Source organism: Necator americanus, chromosome V (assembly GCF_031761385.1).
Source record: "Necator americanus strain Aroian chromosome V, whole genome shotgun sequence".
Lineage (NCBI taxonomy): Eukaryota > Metazoa > Nematoda > Chromadorea > Rhabditida > Ancylostomatidae > Necator > Necator americanus.
The window spans coordinates 1,126,837-1,149,501 of NC_087375.1; the positions used below are offsets into that span (position 1 = coordinate 1,126,837).

Sequence of the window (22,665 nt, forward strand, 5' to 3'; positions counted from 1 at the left end):
TAATGAGGAGCAGTATTTCCAATGTCATTACTTGTTAACTGCAGTGCTACACGCAGATATACAAGAAAACATCTGAGAAGATTTAAATCAGGACGTAAACTAATATAATAATGTCAATATTTTGGGTTCTAGATATAACCGTATGCTCATTATATTTCCAGAGATTACAGATTTGTCAACGAAGGATGAATCCATGCATTATCACACGAATATCCAAAGCTATTTCGAAAACGAGAATAACGTCGTCAATGTCGCAGCAAAGGAATCGTTTGTTGAGTCGAATCGAGTCGAGATCCCTTCCAATGAGTTCCTGGATCAGCCTGAAGGAGAGGAGTCGAAACAACGCAAAGATACTTCTACTTCCCTAAAGGTTTCGGGTACGAATGACCAAAACCGCATAGGAAATACTGAAGAGGTGATCGTGCGAGATGCGGCAGATGACAGCACTACAATAAAGAAAAATGAATTCGGATACAATGCGACACGATCCGTCACCAAATCAACTGCTAATTCTGTACCTGGTGATCGGTTGACGCTTGCGAATACTATAGGAAAGAACAGTGCAACTGGAATCCTATCAGCGGCCGCGGAGGCGGTAAACAAAGAACATTTGCAAGCTCCTATAGATGAAAATGTTTCTGTCGAACAGCTCCAATCACCTCAATGTAAACAACCCGATTCGGTTTCGAAAAGTCGGAGTAATTCCGAGAAATCATCGAAGCATAGAAAATTCGCGTCGAAGCAAAGCGATGAAATTAAAACACTCACGGAAGGAGGAGAAGTGAACAAGGAAGAACTTCTACAGGATGTCAGGTGTAAAGGGAGTGGTTCCAATGAATCGGATCAAGATGTTGGTGTAGAAGAGTTTATTTTCATAACGGGAGGCAGGGATATCATCCCTAATTCTGAAGAAGCTGAAGCAAACCTAAATCTCACCCTTAGAAGCTCGAAACCCCCTCACTCATCAGTCAGATCCAGAACTCGAGATGAACGTGAAGAACTAAAACAATCGAATCCAAACGAGAGTTCTTTGCAGGAATCCACATGTACCTCCTCTTCCGCTAACACTGAAAGGGCTGATCGTGAAACTTCTCCAGAATTTTCTCCTCACATGCCTCCAACAATCAGCGTGAAAAGCACATTAATGCCTTCTTCTGGTAAACCAACCGCCCCGAATCAAGACCTTTTGGACGAGGATCAGTTTCCTGGAAAAGGTGACAATGTCAGTTTCAGTCCCAATGAGGGTTCTAATGTCTTCTTAATTGATTCAAAGACGGAACATCCTCCGCTGCTCACAGTAGAAACCAGTGTTTCTTCATCTGCTCCTGAGAAATTCCCAAATTCTCATAAACAGCAGAAAATCAAAACAAAGTCTTACGTTTCAAAGGAAACAGAAAAATTATTAAGAAAAAAAGCGAAAACGAAGAAAAAGAATTCAACCTCTGCGGAAAGGATTTCAAGCGAGAACATTGCAGAAACAAACAGAGTGGATTCTTCAGAGAACTTCAGTGTTTTATCCTCGAAAAATGAGCCCCTGAGTCAAGAGAGTAGGGGCATTCAACTCGCAACAGATCCTACAACCAATTTGGATATTGGTGGTGGCCAGTGCGAAGACGTCGGTCCTACTGAAGAATCACAGAGTGATGTTGCTGAACAACAACGACAGAAGAACTCTCTGAGTCAACAGCAACAGCCATGTAAGTCCAATATTTTTATAGAGAGTTTAAAGAGTTAAATATCTAAATAATTAAATGAAAATAGACCTGAAAAATGAAGAGAAGTGAGCTTAGAGTCAGTAATTTCTGATGCACTTGAAAAATCGATATAGTCGGATCAAAACGACATGAAGTGCATGTGCAGTTACGTAAGACGCTGCGCTCAATGCGACAAAAATCGTGGTGGGACCAGTTGTCGCGAACTGCAGCGATAAGTGGTCCCACTGACTCGACCTCGAGCTATTTACGCAACTGCATTAAACGTGACGTGGTTTTCACCCGTCTATACAACATTCTCTACGGGTCTTTATATTTAATACAATATTTAATATTAATATTAATATAATACAAATATTTAGTATAATAATAATATAATATTTTTTGTTGTACATTCCTGTCTTTCGTATTGTTTCAAAGAGCAGTAGGTATTTCTTGCACAGGATTAGATCACTACGATTTCATAAAACATGCCTACAGCAATAAAGATCACAATTACCTCGGTTCCTCGCTTTTCGTGATCCAGAAAATGATAAAATGACGATGTCACTGGCGCGTCAATCCTCTTGAGATGCGCCCCCACGTTCACTTCAATTCAGAATCGTTTGAGGTTCACGAACGTGTAACTGTCCCATACAATACGACTTGCGGGACCCAGCCCCGATGGGTCAAGTCAGTCTTTTTATCCTCCCGGACGGTTCTGACACCATTTTATCGACCCCGGAGGGATGAAGGGCTTGATTTGCACTGGCTCGGTTTCGGAAGCCGTGAAGTTGCCACACCAACCTCTCGATCCAAAAAAACAACACTAACTATTTCTGAGGGTAAAAACTAATTACTTCTTTCCGTAAATTGTCGTAGATTCCGTCAAATGCTGCGCTAATTGTGTTAATTTATAATTGATCGTTGTTACAAAAACAAAACAAAGAATTAATGGGTAACATAATCGTTGAGATTCAGAAATCCTTACACATCTTGGAAGATAAATCTTGAGTAAATAGTTAGTAGAGGCCGAGAAGCACAGTTTATCTGGTTGCCTTTTGGTTTTATGTTACGTACATATTGTAAGAGAGTTTCGTAGAAACTTACAGAATAACAGAAAAAAAACCAACCATTCAAGTGGTCGTAGTTTCGATGTGAAAAAATTATACGAAATTATAAAAATTATAGAAATCCATCTATACCTTTGCAATAAGTCCGATGGGGACATTTTTGTAATTTGAACCACTTCACATTTTCTCTCAACTATGTCCAGGAACCTCGCGTTATTAAGTAGTCTAGCAGTTGCGAAGCGCTAGAGAACTTAATGATAAAAAATAAATACAAATAAATAATACAAAATAAATATAAATATAAAATAGTAAAAGGAGAATCCAGTTGGAATTTTTTTCTTTAAATAGAGAAATGCCCATCATTGTGCCATCACAAATATTTTAGTCGAATCAAAGGACAGTAATCACAATATCATGTTTTTTTTTTCGTAGTAAACAACTCTTTTTGTAGTAAACAACTCAAATTTCCCCTGTGCTAAGGATAAGACAGCTTTTTTCTTCTTGTAGGCGTCTCAAAATCGATGAAAATCTCGGAGATGAACTCAGAAGAGGATTTCGCTCCACTATTCTTACAAAGAACACAAATCATGAAGTGTGTGGAAGGAGAAGCGTTAACCGTGGATGTGTTCCTTAAAGCAAGACCTCAACCAAAGGTATGACTTGTTGTTTGCCGAGCACTTCATGAATCAGGAATCGGGAATCACTTTAGATATCTGTCTACGTCAACGACCGCTACGTTACTTGTTGTGTCAATCAAGTGGAACCTGTTAGCACACCTGAGCATAACCTATACAGTTTCACCTTCCCGATCGATTGTGTTCGCCCAGAGGACGGTGGTGGTGGTGGACAGCTTATGTTCAAGGCGACAAATCCGCTTGGGATCGACGAGTGCACCACTTATTTGCAGATAGCTGAAAAACGGAAACCAAGTAACCAGTTATTCGGAAATATTCGTTAACTTTTGCAACTAAACTCTCTCTCTCTCGCATAAATAGAGAGATTTTTCTGACTTATTATTAATAATGTAATGTATTGGCATATTAATAATGTAATGTACTGGCGTTTCAGAATTCTCCAAATTCAATGAAAAAACGCTTTTCGAACGGGAATTTGAGGCAGCGGAAGTAATTTGGTCCGTTACCGACATGACTGTTGCGGAAGGTGGAACTGCATGGTCTGTTTTTTTTTTTAAATTAATTTTCTTGTCTACTGTGTTCTCCTTTTTTTTCGCCGGGAAAATTTGAGGCAAAAAGAAAAACGCTTTAGGCTCTACGGCAAATTATGTGGATTTCCAGTCCCTGAATTGATATGGTTAAAAAATGGAGTGGAAATCGACCAGGAACGTTCAGAAAGAAAATATCGAACGGAACTTAAAAGTGGTTAGTGGGTGATCAACGGGTTTTTTTTGTTGTGAGAACTTGTCGCCAGTGTTTGTAATCAAAACCTATATCTGGAACAGTAAGAGGCAATTTATAATCGATAGTTTATGGAATTTTTCAACAGAAACTACTTAGTGTAGTTATTTTCAAGCCGTCCTCATCACTAAACAGCAGCAAAGGTCTGTTTAGTCCCGTCATTGACCACTCAGTGATAAATTATTCCTTGTTGAAATTAAATTAAAACCCATCTAACGCTTTCTGACTTTGCTTTTTCGAAGCTTGGTTTGTCACTCATCTGTCTTCTTTCTCTATTATTTTTTTATTATTTTTATTTATTTATGTTTATTTATAATTTATTTATTTTTATATATTCATTATTTATTTATTTTATTATTTATTTTTTTATAATTATTTTTGCAGATGTACTTACCGCAACTCTCTAACCTTATTCAGAGCTAGCTCAGTCGGAAACTGATTTGCTATCAAGAACTTTCACGCACGCTTTTCAAAACTGTATTTTTTCACGAATATTATATATTTTCTTCATTAATTTCCTAAAAGGTATTTTGTGATTCCATAGGCACTTCCGAATTTGCAGTTTATTTTAGTTCCAGTGGAATATATAAGCCTGAATAGGGCGGATAACAACCAAATGGAACTGAGAACAAAACAAACAAACAACAACAACAAACAACAACAAAACGATTCAATGTCGTTCCATAACATAATATAACTGCTTTGATGTTACAAAGCACATCAAAAGTGAAGTGAGAAGTGATAAAAAAAAGGTTTTATAGAGCATATTTCTTGGAGAGTATACGAGAGTGACATATTCTCTGGATCCGCGTTTTTGTACAGTTTTCATAGAAGTTGATCATCATACTTCAGTGATTTACACTATAAACGATCAACTTTTCTATTCCAGATGGAACGTTCGCATTGGAAATCGCAAAGTGCACAGTGGACGATGAAGATGTTTACGAATTGATTGTGGAAAATATGGCTGGTGTTGACAGTTGTCTTTTCAAGTTATCTGTAGATGATTCAGGTTCGTTCATTGATCTTCTTCTTTCACATAAGCTGTCTACGACCGTTACATTCTTGTAGCGACCGAAAAAGAACATCAAAAACAGCGAAGACAGAAGCATGGTTTGAGGGACGAGGTATTGTTATCTGACAGTGAGAGGCAAGAGCCTAAGGGCCGAAGAGTGCGGAAGGTACGTTCGTTTTGTTAATCTTCACCTATCCCACAATGTAGTGGTGTTGTGTAAAGTCCATCTTATATAAATTTAAACTTTTCCTTTAATTTTAATATTTTATTTTGCTTTTAATTTATTTTTTATTTTTTAAATTTTGTTTAATTTTTATTTTATTTAATTTTTAGATAGTGGAGCGGAAAAATTTTAATGTATTATCGTCGACACAGTCGATTGCACCTCGGTTCGGTAGAGCGCTTGAAGACCGCGAGGCTACGGCTGGAGAAGTTGTTGAGTTGAAGGTAGAAATACATGGTGACCCCCAACCTTGTGTTTGTTTCTATCGTAATGGACGAGTATTATCTGGCAGCGAGAAGGTACGTCTACATCAATTCCACCTAAAGTGCTAAAAACTGGAATCTTTAAAAATTTCAAGACAAAATGTCTTATTTTAGTGTGAAATTCGTCACGTAGGCGAGAATGTTAGTCAGCATTACCTCGTTTTGAAGAATATCGAGGAGAATGAGGCAGGCGAATACGCTTGCCATGCACTTAATTCTGCTGGAGAGGCTTGGTGCTACTCAAATGTCATAGTTCGACCTTGTTTAGGTAAGGTTTTACAGCTCTAAAAGACTATATTGGGATTCGTGTGATCTTAAAATAAAAACAAAAACGTACAGCGGACAGTTGCGAAGCCAGCTGCAAACGTTCCATTTCCATAACATTATCCAATCTGAGTGTTGTCCACTACGACCAAACCGCTCCGGTTTAACTATCCAACTCTGAGATATAAAGACGTCTAAATTTTGCCTTGCACGTCTAACTGCACACGCTATCTGGCTATTCCACTCCACGTAAAAAATCTAAAACAAAGAGAAGCAACGGGAGAACAAATGGGGCAACGAGAAAGGAGCTGGAGAGGAGCAAAAGATATCAGAACTTATTTTGTTACATAAGGATCAAGAAACATATGTTCTACTTCCATACTCTACTTCAAAATTCAAGGATCTCCAAAATTCAAGGATCGTACTCCCATTTGTTGCTTATACTTCGACTTGGTGTGATAATCTCCTCATCTGTTTTATGATAAGAGCTCGTGAAGCATCCTAAAGCATTCACTTTCAAGCTTTCTCCAGGCTTATTCTTCTTCGTCATTTTCTTTCCTTTTTCTTCTTCTTCTTCCTAGCATTTGTCCCGCGCTGTTGCAGGGTTCGCCTTTCTGCTTTTTGCCTTCCATTTGGTTCTATCCATTGCATCAGCCGTACACAAACGCGCATCTATCATATCCAGCTTCACACAGTCCAACCAGCGAATCTTTAGTCTCCCGCACGACCTCACTCCTGAAACGTCGAGCTTTTCTCCAGGCCTATTCTTTCCAAAAATTGACGAAAGAGGTAACCCGCTGTACCACTTCGAATGTTGTGCGCATTATCATTGGTCCAACGGGCGGAGCCTCCCGTAGCCGGGTGTAAGTTTAGATACGACTCAGTAGGATATGTAGTTGTGATATATCTAGAGAAAAGAACCTCCTTGATACCTCTTTGAAAGTCACAAGTGTAGCCGCTGGTCCCAGCAAGACATCGTTCCTAAGGAAAAACAACTTACAATCGTATTTCTGTGAGTATATCCTTACTTAAGGGAGCACGGATGAGCACAAAGAAACGCAACAACATACGACACCATCTTCAACCGTGGCACCAGAAAACTCAGTTGATGAAAACAAAGACCAAATTAAAAACGTAAGACCTGTTCTACAAGATAAATAAGACAGTAGTTAGTACATCCTTAAATTTGTAAAAAAAAAAGATCACTTTACAGGACTCAAAATTGGATCTGAGGACAAAGGTCGCTGCAATCCAGAAAAAGTCTAAACGAGCAGGAGAAAAGAAACTTGAGGAACAAAATGAAGAAGTATCAGCGACAACGAGAAATGCCGGTGTTAAAAAGGAAGTGAAGCCTCCTCACTCAAATCACCAAACACAAGAAACTCCATTATCTCCAAACAGGGATGCTTCAATAATGAACACTGCCTCAAATCAGGCAAATACTACCTCTTCTGTTCACGGTAGCAGTTCTATCTCAAATCCAGAGGTAATTACAAACGTTTCGAGTGATTCTATAATCAACAAAACCCGACTTAAAGAAGTCCAGAAGGAACAACTAGTAGATGCAGCGCACTCTCCGAACGACCAAATATCGTCCTGGAAAGACCCACTGAAACCAGAAAATGGGAAAGATTCAACTTCGGAGCTTCAAGTTGAAGGAAACGATGGTAAGGAGTCGACGAACCGCACCACCAACGCGTCCACGTCAGCTGTGTCCGCCGTTGCGTCCTCCACAAAGAAAAAGAAGAAGATCCCAAAGGCACTAGTAATTCCTTTCGAAATAAGTTCTCGTTTCGGCGATCCAAGTATTCTGCACTCAGTAGCAAACATCACGGCAAACATCAAAGCTCCGGAAGGTGTAGCAGAAGCGATCTCACCCATAAAAGAGCCGAGATCCGCGAGCATTTCAGTCAAAGTTGGCAGCATCCCGAAAACCCGTTCAAAGAGTGAAACTCGACAAGATCCCTCGGTGGAGTTCACTTTCAAGCAGATCTCACAAAGTCGAGGTCCTGAGAGTGGCATTTCGCGTGGAGTGCCCGACCGTCAGACTGCTCAGTTGAATCCAACTGAGGCCTTTGAGGTGGTAACTGAAGGAAAAGCAGTTGCAGAAAAACGAACAAATCGTTCAATAAACGGAAAACCGAAATCGATTGAAGCACGTGAACATCGGGATCAAACAGTGAGTGAAAATACAACGAACCTGGACCGCATGGAAAGTGAACAAGAGAAAGAGGAACTGCACAACGAGGAAGTAGTTACCAAGCAAAAGACGACACAGGAAAATAGAAATGAAAGTTGCACAGGAGTTCCAGAGGAGACTTATACCCAGAGAAACCAAGCAACTACCGCCGAATATGCAGAACTCAAACAAGGAAGTGAGGTTATTGCACTCGAAGACGTTACACCTAAGGAAGTGGAGCAGCGGAAGGAGCAAAAGAAAAAGGAGAAGAAAGAAAAACCTAAGAAGGAGGTCACGCCCCTCGAAGAGATCAGACCAAAGGAAGAGGTGAAACATAAGGAAGTGAAGCCGAAAGAAGAAGTCAAACCTCAAGAGAGAGTGGGGTCAAAGCAAGAGATCAGCAAAAAGAAAAAAGAAGAAAAACCTCAAGAGAAAGTGGAGTCAAAGGAAGAGATCAATAAAAAGGAAAAAAAAGAAAAACCTCTGGAAGAGCCCAAGCCAGCCGAAGAAACCGAGAATAAGGAGAAAAATTTGAAGAAAGATGTGAAACCTAAAGAAGGAAAGCCGAGAAAAGAAGTGAAATTCAAGGAAGAGAAGCTGAAAGATGAAGTGAAGCCAAAGCAAGAGGATAATAAAAAGAAGAAGAAAGAAGAAAGGAATAAGGAGGGAGTCATGAGTCAAGTAAACAAACAAAATGAGACGGATAGAGCTTCTGTCACGGAGAAAAATGATGGGCAACAAGAAAAGATGGGGACTATTTCGTGGACAGAAGCGGAAGCACACAGGCCAGACAAGGATGGTATCCTGTCCGTTTATCAAGATCAGTCAGAAAATGAATCTCGGATGCTCGGAGATGTTACAGCATCAATTGGCGCATACGAAGACACAGCAAATGAAGATGTTATTGAGAGCATTGTGCTCCAAACAAAGAAAAGAAAAAATTTTGATAAACAATTCGAGAAGGAATATCAAACGAGTGAAGAGGAAAAAATGGAACAGAAGGAGGAAGATAGAATGATAATAAAAGGCGGAGAAATTAGCATGGATGAGGAAAAATTAGAAAGTGAGCATACTGAGGAGTACACTGAAGCCTATACAGTGGCTATGCCAACTATGAAATGTGAACCATCAGAAGAAAAAGCAGAGGAAACATTCATCGGTCAACTTGTAGAAAAAACTGGCAAAGAGAAAAACAATAAAAGAGGAACAAAATCGAAATTATCCAGATCCAGATTAAAGAAAGACTCAATATTAGAGGAGATGGCAGGAGAGCCCGAAACTACCGATGAAAAAATGTCTTTGACAGCTCCAATCGATGAACGTTCTGCGAATGTACCTGTTTCAGGTATTCTGGAAGAAAATATAAATATCGTTTCTTTGCAAGAAATTCTACCAACGAAAATAAATGAAAAAATGACGAATGAAAATGAAAATTGTCAAGAATCGATCAGTGAAGGGAAATTTGAAGGCACTAAGAAAGCGAAGCCAATAGAAAAGCTAGAGGAGAACAGCGAAGTCGGATTGCCACCACAGAAGTGGGTCAAATCCTCTGATCCTGTGAAGGAAGTTTCCAGAACAGATGGAGAAGTGCTTCAACTCGGCGGCGACAGTTTACCTCAACGGTTAAACCTCGGGGACGAGCATCACACTACCACCAAGAGATTTGATCCTAGTTGTACTCTACGCTCGGACGGAGTCGCTGAAGAACCTGGAACTTCACAGATTGTGGATGTTTCTGAGAAAAACGATAGTGTAGACCCATCAATTTCTGGAAGGGCAGCTACGGAAGAAACTGTAAAAATAGTGAAGCAACTTGAACCGAAGCAGACATATAGGAAGGGAGATACCGTAACCCTGATGATTGAGCTAGACAGGGAAACATATGAAGTAGAATGGTACAAGGATGGTGAACCCATCCAAGTGAATGAAAAATGTTCAGTCGAAACCAACGGAGTGATATGCAAGCTTACGGTAGAAAATGTGGACTCGACGGATTCTGGGAATTACACGATCGTTTCAAATGGATCTCAAAGCATCGCAAAAATTTCTGTCTCGGATGCACCTCGGTTCACCACGGAGGAGATGGAGGATGTTATAAACGTCAAGAAGGATGAACATATTTCATTTAATATTCCGTTCAACTGCTTGACAACACCAACGCTTTACTGCCTCAAGGATGGATTACCGCTACAGGAGGAATCAGCTAACCATATCTTAGAGATACGCAGAAATTCCGTTCACTTTTTCAAAGATAAAGCAACGAAACAGGATACTGGCGAATATTTGGTGGAAATTTCAAATCAATTCGGAGAGGACACGAGGAGAATAACCGTGCACGTAAAAGGCTAGTTGAATCACTTTCATTTAGCATAAAAAAATTCATAGATCATTTCATAGATCTCTTCTCGTTCATTTCAGATGTACCTAATCCACCCGGTAACCTTACTGCGAAAATTATTGATAGTAACAAAATTTCCCTAAGCTGGCATGGTCCTGAATTAGGATGGGATGACGAAAAAATTGTTGAGTATGTGATTGAGGCGAAGGAAGCAAATCGGCGGAGATTCCGTGAAATTGCGAAGGTAGAGATGGTCTATTAATTTCTATTAGGGTGATTATTTATTCTTCTTCGTTTAGATACCGGCTGCAAAAACGGAATATATTTTGGACAATCTTGAGATGGGCACCTGTTATACAGTGAGAGTGAAAGCTGTGAACGTATTCGGATCCAGTGAACCGTCTGAGATAACAAATGTAAAGTTACTGTCCAAGTCCATTGAATTTTTCTTAATTTAATGAATTTTTCATGTGTAGTCCGTCTCAAATTGCGCTAAATTTAAATCCTTTTAATCTTTAATCCTTTTTTTTCTTCTAATTATTATTTTATTTATAATAATTTAATTATTATGATTTAATCCTTAGATTTTTTAAGTCAAGCTTTTGTACTTATGTTTTTTTCCACAACAAACAGATTACTACTGGAAGTCTGCTTACGTTGCCGCGAATTGCTGAACCTCCAGTCGTAAGTGAAATCACAACGGACGGTTGCGTGCTGAGATGGGCAAGGCCAGAAGACGACAGTGGAGGTTCACCTCTGCTTGGCTATGATGTCTTCCTCCGCATCGACAGTGGTGAATGGAAAAAAGTAGGTCAAGTCGGCATCTGCTAATAATTAGGTTTCAAATTTCTAAAAAATTCCAGATAAATAATGAAGTTGTTACCGGAGAAAGTTATACGGTGAAAAATCTTCATCACAGTACCAATTACGAATTTAAAATAGAAGTATGTAATGAAGCCGGGTTACGATCTGATTCAGGAGCAGTTTCGAAACCACTACGTCTGCCAGCTGCTTCTAGTTGGTTACTTATTAAACAACTATTCAGCACTCGCGCAAATATTCCCCTTTTTTCTTCAGATCCACCGCTAACAACACCATCGGTTCCACGAATCACTGTTACTGGACCAGATAGTGTCACACTGGAATGGGACACTTCTGATGATGATAGTGTGTCAACAACGTTCACCGTAGCATACAAATCGGAAAATTCATCCGTTTGGAAAGAGGTACATTTCTCCCCTTTCCCCTCTAGAAGAACGGACGAGAACTTCGCAACGTTTCCTTATTTTTGTTTTACCTTAAAGGCAGCATACCACGAATCTGAGGTGGGCCCGGAAGATGTGGCGCGCGCACAAGACTGGCGCGCTCCAATCGAACTCGTTGTAGTAAGTAGCGCGCCGGAACGCTCGAAGCCGTATCTTTCGGCCATTTTTTGCGGGAACTAGAAAGAAATGGACGGAATCACCCTTCTCTCAATAACCTACGATCCCGTATACGAATACTCCACCGAAAATCCGTACCACTCCAAATTCGTGGTGTAATGCCTTCAATAAATTTGGTTCAAACAAAAAAAAAATCTAGCAGAAGCCAGACGCTTAGACTTTTTTTGATGCCTGCATCGCTCCTGCATAAAAAACAGCGAAGGAAATTGACGATTTCTGGATTTCTCTACGACGAGATGGCGTTGAAACGTCCTGCAAAACGGGCTTGTTGAACTAATTTTTCTTAAGAAGCACCTTTTAACGTACCATCAACGCGCAATGGAACAATATTCTATAGTATAATCAATAACAATATTCTATAATATAATATAATCTAATAATCCAAATAACTCTTCGGCAAAAAGTGCCTGGCCGTTGAAATTCTATAGTTGACCCTTCCCTTCTTCACCTGCGAGGTTTGCATCGCCCGATTTTTCCCAGACCAAAATTAAGGAGACTAAAGAGAAGCATTAAGTTGTTGCCGTAACTAAACGAAATCGAGAGACTCTTTTCTTGAGTTAGGAGCTCAGTTTGATCGTCTTCTTCCAACATTAAACGTTGCTATGCGGATTTTTACTACAGTAATTAAAGCCATCATCTAAAAAGAGATCTTCATTCCATGTTTATAACATAATCTTTAGCTTTCATTTACCGCCTAGTTTCAAAGAAAAGAAATGTGTTAATGATAGTCCCCAAACCCCGGACACCTTCTAAAACTTTTAGGTGAACTGTGACTCGACCTTCTGTAAAGTGGATGGTCTTAAGGAAGAAGTTTCATATGTTTTTAAAGTGGCGCGGAGGAATGAGTTTGGCGTGAGCAGCTTCTCGGAAATATCTCAACCCATAAAAGTTGTCTGTAAGTCTGAGAATGATTATTTCTGATATGGCCACCTAAATGACCATTAATCCAATACCTCTGCCCAGGTGACAGTTCGCCAAGAATTCTCAAAGCAATTCATGATGTGGTAGTGCCGAGAAAGGAAACGTTACGCCTGGAATGTCACGCCGCAGGTCATCCTACTCCTGACTACGTATGGTACAAGAATGGAACTGAAATCATACCTCAAGATGCTGGAACAGAGGTAAGCGATTGCTGAAGAACACTCGCAGCGTGATGCTAGGTTTTCTACTACGTATGAGTATTTTTTTCTTAAAGGATCAAGAAAACTTTTGTCACACGGTTCATGAAGTGCTAATGTGAATGGGATGACTAGAAAAGTATCGAAAAACTGGATTTGTCCAGGATAGCGAAGTTGTGCAGTGGGATTAAAAACGCTGCTTCCAAATTTGAAGACAATTCGTTCAGTCACTTTTTTGAAGACCATATTTCTTGAAATCACTTCTTTATTTTTTAAAATAATTTTTCTAACATTTTTCACGGAATATTTATGAACCAGCCTTAATGTCCTGCTGAAACCGGACTTTAGACATTCTCTCGTGTTCGCTTCGCACGCCTTCACAGATCAATGAAAATAAATACCGGTGGCATCTTCTGTAAAATTAGAATTCAGTTTTTTTTTCAGCCAATTTTTCTTCTTCTTTTATTAATTAAGGCGAAAGATTTCATAGTTTTTTTTCTAAACTCGACAGTTCTACATTTGGAGAAGATCCAAACTTTGGTTACAAATACTACTTCGATACCAATATAGTATAGACTCAATTTGAAAACATTACTGAAAGTATAGGTTTTCCTCCTGTTTTTCCTCGACAGTTATCACAGAATGATACTGTATCAAAAATTCAGTCTGAACTTCCGGCTAGAGCTACACTTCGGGCATTTTCTGGTGTTCTCTTCGCTTGCTTCCACCGATCAATCTCCCAAATAGTCGAAATAATTCTTGCCTTTTGAGGACAATTATTATATTTGCAGATCGTTAATGAAGGAGATAAAACTGTGCTCATATTTCATAACGTGAATGATACGGATGGAGGCCTCTACACGTGTGAAGCTGAGAATAAGCTCGGAAAAATCATATCTGAGGCTGAAGTTACAGTTGGCGGTGAGTGCAGTAGGATTACAGTATATTGTACAAAAATTTAAAGTACAGAATGGGAGGAAATGATCACTGAGCAAATCAATTGAAAATAAGAATCATGGATATAAGTGGACTATAGTAACGAAATATTTTTGCATTGGGGATTAAAAGGTAGAAGGATAAACTGTTTTGCGCTAATCAATCCTTGCGGTGCGCCACTGCATCCACTTCAATTCAGTATGGCTGAGGTTTATGAACGTCTAGCCTCTACACAATCTCCTATGGGAACCAGAAAATATATCAAGTCAGTTTTTTTCTAATGCTCCCAGACGTGTCCGGTACCAATTTATCGACCCCGAAGGGATGAAGGTCTTAGTTGGAATTAAGGCGATTTCGAACCACTGATCGATCGTGCACGCGCAGTGGACACTCTTACTGACTGCGCCACACCCGCATTAAGGAAAAATTCACTCTAATTGCAGTTAACTCGTAAACCCGTAAACAGCTACATTCTAAAGTTGCAATGCTAACGTTTTGTTGTGTAAGTGACCATGGTATAATCTCATTAAAAATCTGCTGGTTGATTTTTACAGGAAAAGGAAGTTTTAACGGTTTCCCCCCGTAACCTCCCGCTTATGACATATACAAAATATACGCTTTCATCATTATTTTTTATTTTTATTCTTATTTCATTTGCTTTCATCATTTTATTACAAAAGGCTACAGGAACCACTACTCATAACCTGAAGTTGATAACCAGCGTTTGCATCAGTAGCGAGAAAAGATGAGATTTCTTTTTGATAAAAAAAATCTGCGATTTATCTTTGTACTTCAGACTCATTCAAAGCAAAAAAGTAATAGAAATGTTCTAAAAATCCCCACTTATTTTTCAGATGTACGACATCACTTTCAATCCTCTTTTCCTGAATATAATGAGGCTGAAATTGGTGCTGACATCAACCTATCGTGTACAGTATCGGATGAAAGCGGAGCGGTGTTTTGGTACAAGGACGGAAGGAAATTGAAGGAAGACGCACGCGTCAAAATTTCTGTTGATGGAGACCAGCGAATCCTGCGTATTCAGTCTATACGAGCCACAGATGGCGGAACGTACCGGTGCGAGACATCTGATAGAAGAAATTGGACCGAAGGAGAGCTAGTAGTGAACGGTAGTGCTGTTTAACAGACAACTCACTTTTTTCCTACTTATTTCATTATATTATTCTTTAGATAAGATGTCACACATCAGCGTTGGACCGCAGGATCAAATAGTGAAGCATTTTGGCGATACCATTAGACTTGTTTGTGAACTATCAGAACCGTCTGACCGCCTTAAATGGTTTAAAGACGGAAGAGAAATATGGCAGAAGCACGGGAAATATGAAATCACGACTAGTGGATGTATGTCCACGCTAGAAATCCTTGCTTTCGAAAAAATTGACGCTGGGACGTATCACGTATCCGTTGATGAACGTGAAATGTCTGCACCGGCTCTTCTCAGCCTAGAAGTAGCTCCTGTAATAAAAATCCGTGAACAAATTGAAGAAAGCATCAGTCTGAATGCTGGCGCTGCGCTTGACTTCCATATTGAATATTTAGGATATCCAGAACCTACTGTTACTATTTTTCATAACGATAAGCTCATCCAGGACACTAGAGCACTTGTGGAGCATTATGAAAATGTTATCAGAGTTTGTATAAAAAATTTGACATTAGCGGATCGTGGCGCCGTGAAAATCGTCGCTGAGAACGCTAGTGGAATCACTCGGAATGAGTTCTACGTCAACATTCTTGATGTTCCATCTGCGCCCACTAATTTGTCTGCGATCACAGTAACGACTAGTTCAACTACTTTAACATGGAAAGAACCCGAGGAAACCAATGGATCTCCAGTGATAAGATTCATCGTCCAGCGAAAAAAACTGGGAAGCACACGATGGAGAACTGTGGGCAAAACAAATCCGAAGACGTTTTGTTTCGATGACCTTGATGTATTTCCTAATCAGGAATATATATTCCGTGTCGTAGCCGTGAATAAGGTTGGTGAGGGTCCATCAAGTTTACCGGTGAACGTTTTGATCCCCAGCGATGATGAGGAGGAGGTAACCGAATCCTCGGAGACCTTATCAGTCGAAAACACTGCTCTCGTAGCACCCACGTCGCTGGTTGCGGAAAAGAATGGTGATAACATTTGTTTATCGTGGAACTCTGTGCCTATGGCTTCTTTCTATAAGGTTGAGCGTTCCAACCCGCCAGGCAATTGGCATGAAATTGCAGTTTTAGAGAAAACAGAATATTCGGACTGTTCTATAATGGATAATAGTCCGTACGCGTACCGTGTGACTGCTATAGGAGCGAATTCTTCATCAACACCAAGCGAACCTACGCTTCCTATAACTTTTGTGAAAGAAAGAAATTCGGATCCTCTGCGATCGTCCGAGAACATTTCTGGAGGAGCTGATGTGAAAGAGGGTGAAGAAGAAAGCGACCCTTCGTTCAACGTAAAAGAATTGAGTGAAAATAAAAATGGCGCTAACCAATGTAAATTTGCTCCGACCAACAAAAAACAAAAGAACGAAAAAACTGAGGAGAAACCTAGGGAGGAAAAAAAGGAGAGCAAACAAGTAAACGAAGAAAGTGAAGAGAAACATGAAGAGGAGGAAAAGAAGGAGAAAATAGCAACGAAGCATTCCAACCCGGTAGATGACATTGTTAACACGAAGCAAAGACTAAAAAAACGAAAGCCAAACGTTCGCAAAGAAAAATCTTCACCTCAACAAGATTCCCAGACAAATCCCCAGCAAGAAAAAATTCATCCATCGTCAGCGACTGCAACAAATGAAACTTTACCTCAAACTGAAACGAGTATAGATCCAACCAAAGCAGAAGAGGGAACAGAATTGTTAGCCGGGGACATGAAATCCGTATCCACGGCTAAGGATATTGAGGATATCGCAACTCCACACGATTTTGTTCCCGCTGATGGTAACGGCTTGAGAACTACTGATGGTGTGGAATGTACATCTCTTAGTTTGAAAAACATCAAAAAATCAGGTAACATATTAAAAAATAATTCTTGGTTATACTAGAACTCTAGAACTAATTCCATGTTTGATTTAAGGTTATCCGATTGTCAGCGTCGAATCCAGCGAAGTGAAGGTCAAAGTAGGTCACCCAGCAAAAATCGCTGTCACCGTTCAAAGCTCCACTGATGTCCAGTGTTTGTGGAAGAAAGATGGATTGCTAATAAAGGTATGCGAGTTACAACAATTTGGACATCAATTTGACATTTTGAAAGAAATGTTGATAATTACTTTTGACTTTGACGTTAGATCCCTGCTCAAAGGCATCACTCCACAAATCTGAGGTGGTACGGATTCCAGGTGGAGTATTCGTATACGGGATAGTAGATTATGAAGAGGAGGTGATTCCGTCCACTTCTTCCTAATTGCCGTAAAAAACCGCCCAGATGACGACCCTTCGGGCGTTCTGGCGCACTATTTTCTACAGGAAGTTCGACTAGAGCGCGCCAGCCTTGTGCGGCGCCGAATCTTCCCTGCCGTTTTTTACGGCAATTAGGGAGAAATGGACGGAATCACCCTCCTTTCCATAATCTATTATCCATTATAAAAATACTCGACCTGAAATCTGCGTCTTCGTGCACAAATACTACTTTCTATTTGTAATATAAGGCATAAATGAAAGATTGTTGCTGCTCTGCCCAACTTCCCCGATCTACATCTTCCACGGAATCCATTCATTGGTTACTGTTCCATATATTTGATGTCTTGATGTTCGCCTGAACTGTCTATCCCGACACATGGTGACATCCTGGTGATCCTAACTCATTTCGAAAACATCCGGCAATGTTCAATGTAACAAAACTGAGGTCACTACCAAAGATTTCACGCTTTCACTAGGTACCTGATCGGAATATAGCCCTTGCGCTTGAGGTTCCACCACCCGTTTGCCCCGTTTTCCCTGACGGATTCCTCCGTTCGAGGTTATGTTGGTCACTTAAACCCTTTATCTTTTGGCACGTTTGAGCGCACAACGTTGTTTCTGGGCTTTACCCTCACAGCGACTTCTTTCCATATTCCCCCAAATTGCCCCATTTAGCGCCTTTTAGCACGCTTGAGCTCAAAACGTTGTTTTGTGGCTCCACCTTTGTACAGGATTTGGTCCATAGGCCCCCAAATTGCCCCATTCAGCGCCTTTTAGCACGTTTGAGCTCAAAACGTTGTTTTGTGGCTCCGTAACGTTATGGGTCTGGGAAAAGGGTCTTGCGTGATGAGGATTTCTCACCTTCTGTAGCAGGAAAATGACCTCCCAACCCACCACTCCTCATGTTTTGAAGGGCTTCGAAGGTCTTGTTGTGTAAAATTAAGGCGAAATTCTAGTGAGCTCTGTTCCATCTTGTTTTTTTTTGTTTTATGGCACACCTGCAGGTGTTTTCAATAAATAAATAAATAAATAAATAAATTCGCCTTCAATTCAAATTTATGAACGTGTACGCGAATTATACAATAACTTCAGCAAAAGATTTCCGATCGTCATCGATTCGGACAAATTTGGTGCATCTTATCAACCCTGATGAAGTGAAGCGTTTAGTCGACATTGAGCGATATCGAACTACCGACCGCATAAACATAGTGTAGACTTCTTACCACTGCACTTACACGACCACTCGATATTGCCGTTCGCTTAACCCCATTGAGTGATTTGTTCGAGTGGTCTTCGAGCAGCAAAGTTAGCTGAAGTTGATTTTTGTCGTAACTGGTTTGATGCATTCATCAACACAGTACTGTCCATCTTCAACCGATCCAACAGTTTTTTTTTGTTGTAAAAAGTAATGCTCGCTCTGCACTTGTATTATTCCTCCGCAATAGCTATTACAACGTCGCTGAGCCATTGTTTTCATGTGTCTGGTCCTATGTGGATTTCGTACGGTTTTCTATGACTTCCGAACAACTCGCGAAACATCTCTTTTTTCTCTGGACATAACTGTTTGTTTAGAGAAGTGATAAGCCACTTCTTTCCACTTTCCACACAGGTCCTGCGACTTATCCAAAATCGTTCTAGATATTATAATCGTAGGGGAAGGACAGGGAGCGATCGATATTTCAGCAAACGTTCCCCTGTCTGTCTTCTTACAAAAGCAATGATAAATGTGAAGGTGGGCGAAAATTTGTCTGTAACGGTTGTCCGTCAATAAATATAATCATTTGAATTGGTTTGAGCTAATTGATCAGTATTTACATATGTATATGATGGAAAATGCCGAGTATTAGTTCTTCAGCAAACTTCGGATGTCATAAATCTATAGGTTTTCGTCTGCTATTTGCGTGAGAGAAGTGGGTAAACAGCCATCAAGTGCACTTTCCTGTATTCTTTGTGTTCAAGGTCAAGGTCAAGGTCAAGGTGACTACAGTTCGATTTGAGGGAAAAGCCACGTGAGAGGAAAAGAGTGGGGAAGGGGGAGGGATGCCTTTCAATACGACACTAATCGGACTGCAACTAGGGCGCTGAAGTCGTTATTAGAAGAAAAAAAAACCTTCTCTACTGTCGAATTCGAGGATGCAATCGATCCAGCCGTTTTCGGTACTTTTTTCCTGCAAAGTATTACTTGATGTGACCTGACTATTCACTTCCAGTAAGCCTGTTTGGTGTAGTCTACTACTTGCAAAGCGCCACAAAAATCGTCGTAAGAAACTGGCTGGCGTAGCGCAGTCGGCAAGTGGTTCCGCTGTCTCCACGATCGATCAGTGGTTCGAATCCTCCCTAGCGCTCACTAAACCCTTCATCTCTTCGGAATTGATGAACTGGTACCAAAATGAGCTGGGAGGATGAAAATACTGACCTGACACATCGGCTAGCCCCCGCTAGTCATCGTCTGGGCCAGTTACACGTTCGTGAACCTCAAACGACTCTGAATTGAAGTGAACGTGGTGGCGCATCCCAAGCGTTCTGATTAACACCAGACATTTTATTCTTTATCCTTTAAAAAAACGACGTGGGACCCTCTAGCTTTTCCCACCGATTCCCTCTCCACGTCTGATTCGTGGTATGTTACCTGTAAAGGTTTAAAGGCAGCATACCACTCCCCATATCTCCATACCAGGGATAGTAGATTATGGAGAGGGAGTGATTCCGTCCATTTCTCCCTAATTGCCGTAAAAACGGCCTGGAAGATGTGGCGGCGCACAAAGCTGGCGCGCTCCAATCGAACTCCTTGTAGAAAATAGCGCGCCAAAACGCCCGAAGCCGTATCGCCAGGACCGTTTTTTACGGCAATTAGGAATAAATAGACGGAATCATTTCCCTCTCCTTAACCTACGATCCCGTGTACGAATACTCCACCTGAAATCCGTACCACCTCAGATTCGTGGAGTGATTTAATTGGATTTGGAGTCGTTGATACAACATTCAGAATGTCATTTCTCTCCTATTTTTTTGGCACATAATATTCTTTTGACAATAATAAGTATATATCATTTATTTAGAACGATAAATATCACACATTATCGTATAAGGATGGAGTAGCTGAACTATTCATCAAGGAAGCCGATGTGTCGAATAGCGGAGTGTATTCCATGACAGCTGAAACTGGTCAAGGAAGCGATACGGCTGAGGTTACGCTGTGTGTGAAGGGTAAATCACTAAAGTGTTTTTTTCACGAAATTATTAGTGCAATTCAAAAAAAGTGCAGGTGTACCGCAATTGCCATCCGACTCATTTCGAGTAGCGGTAATTGGATCATCCTGTAAGTTGTCATGGAGCGCTCCCCAGGACGATGAGAAGGATCCAATTGTTGGCTACGTTATCGAGAAATATGATGAAAAAATAAATGAATGGATGTTTTTGGCTCGTTCCCAGACAACAAACTTCATAACAGGTGAGTTCTGGAGAAATAAAACATATTTTCTATGGGTGGTTTTAATTCCTGACACACCTAATAATTTACAAGTTTGCATATTTTAGAAAAACAGGAATGCGGGTCTACTCAACGGTTTCGCATTGCTGCTGAGAACACGAGTGGTGTTGGTCCTTTCGTTGAATCTGAAAACATCAGAATTAGACCAGGTTGGGAGGCAACGATTCGTTTTACTCCACATACATAGCGTACCTTTGTAGGAACTCTTGCTCTCGACCTGGAGAAACCTGAAGTGACACCTACCGGCGTTTCGATTATGGCGAAATGGAATCCTCTGCCGATTGATGGTGTCAAGTATCTTGTCGAGATTAAAGAGGTACTTATGAGAATTTCGCTTACATCCATCAATAAAGGGGCTAAACATCTCTTTTTCCACTTTTTTCTTTTTTCCACTTCGTTTTTTTACTCACTACTATTCACCTTAAAGGCATCACCCCATGACGAATCTGAGGTGGTACGGATTTCAGGTGGAGTATTCGTGTACGGCATAGTAGATTATGGAGAGGAGGTGATTCCGTCCGTTTCTTTCTAACTTCTGTAAAAAACGGCTCGGAAGATGCGGCGCGGCTGGTGCGCTCCAATCGAACTCTTTGTGGAAAATAGTGCGCCAGAACGTTCTAAGCCGTATCTTCCGGGCCGTTTTTCGCGGCAATTAGGAAGAAATTGACGGAATCGCCCCCTACTCCATAATATACGAATCCCGTATACGAGTACTCCACCTGAAATCCGTACCACCTCAGATTTATTGGGTGATGCCTTTAAAGCATGAAGTTGACTAGCAAGGAGTACAGTAATTCTTGGCGTGAAAATAATTCAGTATGCAGTAGGTGTATAAACCATTTTTTGGATGATTTGACGACAGTAAAAGCAAAATCAATAAAAGAAGTGTCTTTTATCTACAAATCAGTAGAAGCGAGGTTAAAAAACTGGGCAGATGTGAAAAAAAAAGAAGTTCAAAGGGGTTGAACAGAAAAACAACACCGCTCAAGAAGTAAAATAGAAAATGAAAGAAGCGAGAAAGAATCTACCTGATGAAAAATTTTGTCCATCCACCTACAGCCTTCTTTATCCATCGGCATCTTATCCCGTTTCTCATACTTCTTCCAATTCCAGGCGAAAGCAAGGCGTCCATGGACTGCAGTCACTTCTGTCGACGGTGATTCGTACACAATTACTGGTTTAACATCTGGTGTAGACTATACCGTAAGAGTAACTGCTATAACGCCTGATGCTCAAGGATCTCCGTCAGAAGAAAGTGATGTTGTCAAATGCGGGAGAGCCAGAGGTTTGTTGGAAACATTGAAAACTGCATTCAGTACTTGCAATCATTATTCTTCGATCATGTTTTTTCTTCTTTTTCGAGAATGCGTCAGAAATTAGCGTCTTTTAAACATAGCAACCTTGGTGCTCTGCAAAAGCAGGATATAACGACCCATTCCAAATCAATTGAAGGCATCACTCCACGAATCTGAGGGGGTACGGATTTTTCTGATTTTTTTGGAAGATGCGCTGCGTCCGGAACGCCCGAAGCCGTCTCTTCCGGGCCGTTTTTTACAGCAATAAGGAAGAAATGGACGGAATCACCCCGCTCTCCATAATCTACGATCCTGATCCACCTGAAATCCGTACCACCTCGTGGATTCGTGGGGTGATTCCTTTAAATGAGTCTTGTTCACACGATGTTTTCGCGTGCATAAAATAAAATAGATTGGTGGGAAATATCCTGCTGATTCTAGCATAATTCCACTAATTTATTGACACTAGAGAAAATGCCACGGTGAATCAGATGGGACCCTGTGCAATTTGGGTAATA

General features: G+C 40.5%; 1 protein-coding gene across 2 annotated transcripts in view; it reads left to right on the forward strand.

Moving 5' to 3' along the window:
- RB195_012622 (uncharacterized protein) overlaps positions 1 to 22,665 on the forward strand; it is a gene marked incomplete at both ends in the record, with an annotated part of 39,256 nt that overhangs the window by 13,563 nt on the left and 3,028 nt on the right. The window contains 27 exons of one of the 2 annotated variants that reach the window (XM_064202080.1): positions 162 to 1,697; positions 3,272 to 3,417; positions 3,474 to 3,693; positions 3,833 to 3,938; positions 4,031 to 4,143; positions 5,069 to 5,191; positions 5,251 to 5,360; positions 5,528 to 5,716; positions 5,795 to 5,948; positions 6,978 to 7,078; positions 7,158 to 10,467; positions 10,542 to 10,705; positions 10,761 to 10,877; positions 11,095 to 11,268; positions 11,325 to 11,478; positions 11,539 to 11,687; positions 12,666 to 12,798; positions 12,867 to 13,024; positions 13,813 to 13,942; positions 14,812 to 15,087; positions 15,149 to 16,972; positions 17,040 to 17,170; positions 20,422 to 20,569; positions 20,628 to 20,813; positions 20,900 to 21,001; positions 21,053 to 21,168; positions 21,966 to 22,137. In XM_064202080.1, coding sequence (XP_064057961.1) covers positions 162 to 1,697; positions 3,272 to 3,417; positions 3,474 to 3,693; positions 3,833 to 3,938; positions 4,031 to 4,143; positions 5,069 to 5,191; positions 5,251 to 5,360; positions 5,528 to 5,716; positions 5,795 to 5,948; positions 6,978 to 7,078; positions 7,158 to 10,467; positions 10,542 to 10,705; positions 10,761 to 10,877; positions 11,095 to 11,268; positions 11,325 to 11,478; positions 11,539 to 11,687; positions 12,666 to 12,798; positions 12,867 to 13,024; positions 13,813 to 13,942; positions 14,812 to 15,087; positions 15,149 to 16,972; positions 17,040 to 17,170; positions 20,422 to 20,569; positions 20,628 to 20,813; positions 20,900 to 21,001; positions 21,053 to 21,168; positions 21,966 to 22,137 — 10,242 coding nt within the window. The remainder of the gene's footprint in view (positions 1 to 161; positions 1,698 to 3,271; positions 3,418 to 3,473; positions 3,694 to 3,832; positions 3,939 to 4,030; positions 4,144 to 5,068; positions 5,192 to 5,250; positions 5,361 to 5,527; positions 5,717 to 5,794; positions 5,949 to 6,977; positions 7,079 to 7,157; positions 10,468 to 10,541; positions 10,706 to 10,760; positions 10,878 to 11,094; positions 11,269 to 11,324; positions 11,479 to 11,538; positions 11,688 to 12,665; positions 12,799 to 12,866; positions 13,025 to 13,812; positions 13,943 to 14,811; positions 15,088 to 15,148; positions 16,973 to 17,039; positions 17,171 to 20,421; positions 20,570 to 20,627; positions 20,814 to 20,899; positions 21,002 to 21,052; positions 21,169 to 21,965; positions 22,138 to 22,665) is intronic. The other variant, XM_064202081.1, reaches the window with a different exon arrangement.